The sequence below is a fragment of the Cricetulus griseus genome, chromosome 2 (assembly GCF_003668045.3).
Source record: "Cricetulus griseus strain 17A/GY chromosome 2, alternate assembly CriGri-PICRH-1.0, whole genome shotgun sequence".
NCBI lineage: Eukaryota > Metazoa > Chordata > Mammalia > Rodentia > Cricetidae > Cricetulus > Cricetulus griseus.
This window is the reverse complement of record NC_048595.1, coordinates 654654-658708: the sequence shown is the minus strand read 5'-3', so window position 1 is coordinate 658708 and position 4055 is coordinate 654654. Positions and strand designations below refer to the sequence as shown.

General features: G+C 55.9%; 2 protein-coding genes across 5 annotated transcripts in view; one reads left to right on the top strand and one right to left on the bottom strand.

Annotated features, from left to right (window-relative positions):
* Nucleotides 1–859: 859 nt before the first annotated feature.
* Nucleotides 860–3571, bottom strand: Mmp23b (matrix metallopeptidase 23B). The gene is made up of 9 exons (XM_027398560.2): nucleotides 3484–3571; nucleotides 3189–3313; nucleotides 2579–2718; nucleotides 2354–2493; nucleotides 2118–2285; nucleotides 1594–1758; nucleotides 1403–1513; nucleotides 1155–1281; nucleotides 860–1034 (listed from the first exon to the last, which is right to left on the bottom strand). The coding sequence occupies exons 1-9, from the start codon at nucleotides 3569–3571 to the stop codon at nucleotides 860–862; spliced, it is 1239 nt and encodes a 412-aa protein (XP_027254361.2).
* A 311-nt stretch (nucleotides 3572–3882) lies between these two features.
* The window catches only part of LOC118237656 (cyclin-dependent kinase 11B), a 32274-nt gene continuing 32101 nt past the window's right edge, over nucleotides 3883–4055 (top strand). For 3 of the 4 annotated variants that reach the window (XM_035439336.1, XM_035439335.1, XM_027398538.2), the window contains exon 1: nucleotides 3883–4039. The gene's annotated coding sequence lies outside the window, so the exon portion shown is untranslated. The remainder of the gene's footprint in view (nucleotides 4040–4055) is intronic. The other variant, XM_027398545.2, reaches the window with a different exon arrangement.

Below are 4055 nucleotides of genomic sequence, written 5' to 3'. Positions count from 1 at the left end.
GAGGTGTCTAACTTGCCTGGTGAGGTGGGGTGGGCATCTGTAGGTGCCAGAATAGGACCCTGGGCACAGTAGGACCCAGGCTGGAGCAGAACTGAGTTGTCTGCTTCTCAGTCCTGGAGGTTGGTGTGGTAATTGTTTTGTTTATGATCTAACGAATCATAAAATATCACACTGGCTGTGTGTGATGGGTGAGGCAGCCTGCTTCTCACTGGGGTATCTAAACAAGCCCCATCCACACAGACCTTGGCCCTCAGAACCAGGTATGTGACACCTTCACCCACAGTGGATTTTATACATGAGGTTGTTGGGTGTCTAAGTAGTAAAATATTCTTGGAGGAAGCTTCTCTGTGTCCTTTTCTTTTTTCTTTTTTTTCAGCCTGCTGGCTCCCAGCTGAACCCTGTAAGTGTCTCTGGGATGGGGAGAGGCTAGCTGCAGACTTTGGGGAGCAGACTGAGATTATAGGATTGGGTACTCTCTTGCTCTGACTCACACATGCCAAGCCTTTCCTGACCTCCTAGCTCTTTCCTCCCTTCACGCATCCCACATCACCTCCAATGTGTCTAAGAAAGGTGTTGGCCTGAAGGAAAGAAAAAAAAAAGTTCTGTGACTACTTGGGGCCTCTATTTTATGCCTCAGCTGGTCCTCGGCCTCTTCCTTATTCACACTGAAGCCTCACCTAGGGCCCGTGCACATTCTTCCCTCAGCACACCCTAGGTGGTGCTGTGACCCCACTGCTCTGGGGAGTACTGACTGACAGGTAGGCAGAGGTGGCCTTCCTTCTTCCCATGAAACAGCACAGAGACATCAGAGGAAAAGCGCTTTATCTGCTGACTTCCAGCACAGAGGCTGTTGGCAGGCTCAGCTCCGCACTCGGACCCGCCAGGAGTAGGTAGTGAGAACTCGCTGGTGCCGGCGCACCACACAGGTGTAGGTGCCTTCATTGATTGCGTTGGCAATGATGCTCAGCTGTGCCTCACCCAGGTCCAGATAGCCAGGGTAGGAGAATTCCAGGGGCTCCTGGTCCTTGTACCAGCTGCAGGGGGGCGGGGAGGTCCTTCACCCCTACCTATGCCAAGCCCCCAGGATATACCCGCCAGCATACCCAGGCAGCCCCAGCCCCTCTAGAAATGCCTGCCCCCTCCTGGTTACTTACTATACTTTGCCTTTCTTATGTAGGATCTTCTGCCCACAGTGGAAGGTCATGTTCCTCCCTTCTTTCACTAACCTTGTTTTCATTCTGGTGGGTGGTGTGGTGGTGGCCACAGTAGGGAATGGGAATTCTGCTCAGAGAATGGTGAAATGCCATGTCAGTACTTCTTCCCCATCAAACCAGGCCCAAGTGGAGGGAGACTTTGGCTAAGAGACCTCACCCCCACCCTAACCCCACTGAGCCTTCATCACCATAGCAGAAGTCACAGCTTCTGGGACAGAGCCTCTTCATGAGCCTCTGGTGGGTGTCACAAAATCCCTTTCGTGCCCAGGATGTACATCTAAATAGCCGGTCCAGGCAGCCTAACAGAGAGCAACATGGCTCAGGGCTTGCTTAGAGCCCTACTATCTATCGGCCCACCCACCTGCCCCGTTGTACCCACCGTAGAGTCGGTGTAATCCCCACAGCTCATCCTGGGACAGTGCCTTCCAGCCTCGCAGTGTGGCATTGATGTGCATGAGTGCTTCGTGTTGCTGTGAGTGCATCAGCCCCAGTGCATGGCCAATCTCATGGGCCGCCACGTGCACCAGGTCTGTGAGCCATACGCCTGTGGGCCCCTTGGCTTAGTACTTGGGAGCACTCAGCCCTTCCACTCCCAGTCTTGTTCCAGGAGGCCCAGCACTGATTGGGGAGCCCAGCTGCAAACCACCCTTAACCCACAGCCAAGGAAGATAAGTTTGTTCCCAGCCTAGGCTGTGAGCTTGGCCCTCAGGAATGCAACTCCAGCTCCCTCTCCTGACTTGGGGGGTGGGGGGGGCTGAGGCCTGTGAGAACCATAATTCCTTTCAAATATTCACTCAAGTATTCAGCCCCAGGAAATTCTTACTGCCCCAGAGCCCTCTGTAGCCCACGTGGTGGAGAGAATGGGGGCCCCCAGGAGGAGGCCAGACCAAGGAGTTGGATCACCTTTCTTCCAGCTGTAGCGTGTGGGGCCTAAGACCCAGTACTCGCTGTCATCAAAGTGAATGCCACCATGGGGTGGGAAGAAAGCATGGGCCAGTTCCCCTGTGGGACCATCAAAGCAGTGGTGCAGAGCAGAGACCAAGCAGTCGGTGTGGTTGGTTGGGTAGAAACCTAGGGAAACAAGGCTGCAGTAACACCTGTGGGGGCTGGGTGGGGTCAGGAGCACTTCTGTCACCCACCTATCTGGAGGTCACTGGGAAGATCAGGGGCCACTTCACGGAAGCGGAATGGGGAAACATCACTCCACATGCGAAAGGCGGCAGCCAGTCCCTGCCTTGTCTCTTCCGGGTTTAAAAGGTTCCGGGGAAAGGAGAGAATCCTGCGGGTGGGGATTGTGAGACTTAATGTCCCAGGCAGTGTCTGAGTTGTGGCCTGACCCACCTGTCCTCGGGTTCAGGTGGCACCTGTATGTGAGGTTGAAGTGGTTCCAGCGCAGCCTGGCTGGTGTCAGCGTGTATCGGCGTCTTCGGGGCACCAGTATGGTCAGTGTGCTGGGGGCCTGGGCAGTGGACACCCCTGGAGGGTTTGGTGCAGCCACATTCCTCTTCATGGGGAAAAAAGTGGTTGTGAGGGGGCGGGAGAAGCAGTCTGTCGTTCCCGGAATTGTTGCAGAAAGCTGACTGTTAGACAATGGACTGCAGGAGGTTGTGGATGAACCCCTCCCTTAATGAGTTGCTTTTACCCCCACCCGAGCCAGGCACAGGGAGTGTTAAGAGCCCGTAGGAATGAGGCAGGCTTGGTGGAGCATGCCTTTAATCTCTGGAGGTGGTCTACAGAGCGAGTTCCAGGACAGCTAGAACTACACAGAGAAATCCTGTCTCGGCAAGTCAAAAAATAGAAATAGCCAATGAGAGTGACCGAGCTGGAGTTGGATGTTGGCTCCCACCAGCGACCACTGGACACACTGACTGACTCAGGATCAGTCCCAATCACCCCACTCACATATGGGCCCACTGATAGATAGACCCTCAGATGCAGACAAGCTCCCCGCGCCCGGCCCCCTTGACTGCTCACCGCTGCACTCCAGGCATTCTCTGCAGGCGCCCAAGGCCACTCAAGCAACACCAGCGCGGAGAGAAGGCACAACCCGCTCAGGACATCCCCGAACCAGTGTTGGTTCACACAAGAGGATCTACATGCTTAACTCAGTCGCAGAGGAAAACAACAAAACACCCATTCGGTTCAACAGCCACTCAGACGAGGGTTCTTTTTAAAGACAAAAAGGCTGGGAAATCTGGATTCGTCTCCGTGTTATTTTCATTAATAAGGGACTTACTTCTTCGTCAGGACAGATGTAACTACCGGGCACCTATCGGGGAATCCGGCCAACTGAGAGCCTCTAGCGTGACTGCACTGTGTGTCGCCTGGCGCCGCTGAGCCCGACCCAAACCCCTCATATCTATAAGTTACACAGGTAGAAACAAGTGTCTGGTTGTGGCACGTGGCGAGCGGAAAGGCGGTTCAGCCTGCGGCCGATGCTGCCTAGTGCCTGAAGGTATCAGTCCCGCTGCTAGCAGGGCCGTGCAGTTTCCCGGCAGCGGTACAACCCAGCGCACATCCACAAACACCTCATCCGGGGCGGCTCGTCTCCATTACGTCATCTCCTAGAGACGCCCGAGGGCGGTGTCAGACGCGAGGCGGTCCTCAGCCGGAATCAAATCCGGAAGTAGGGACACTTCCGGTGGGCGCAGGGTACGGGGGAGGGGGTCGTACGCAAGAGAGCCCACGCACGACTCGCCCAGCCCCTGTGCCTACGTAATCAGCGCGCGTCCTCGAAGGAAGTGACGACAATCCTGGCGCGCGCCGGGCGCTGTTTCTTCTCCGACTTCAGGACCGGCGGCGGCAGCGGCGGCAGCGGCGCAGGGGTGAGTGGCGGCGGGA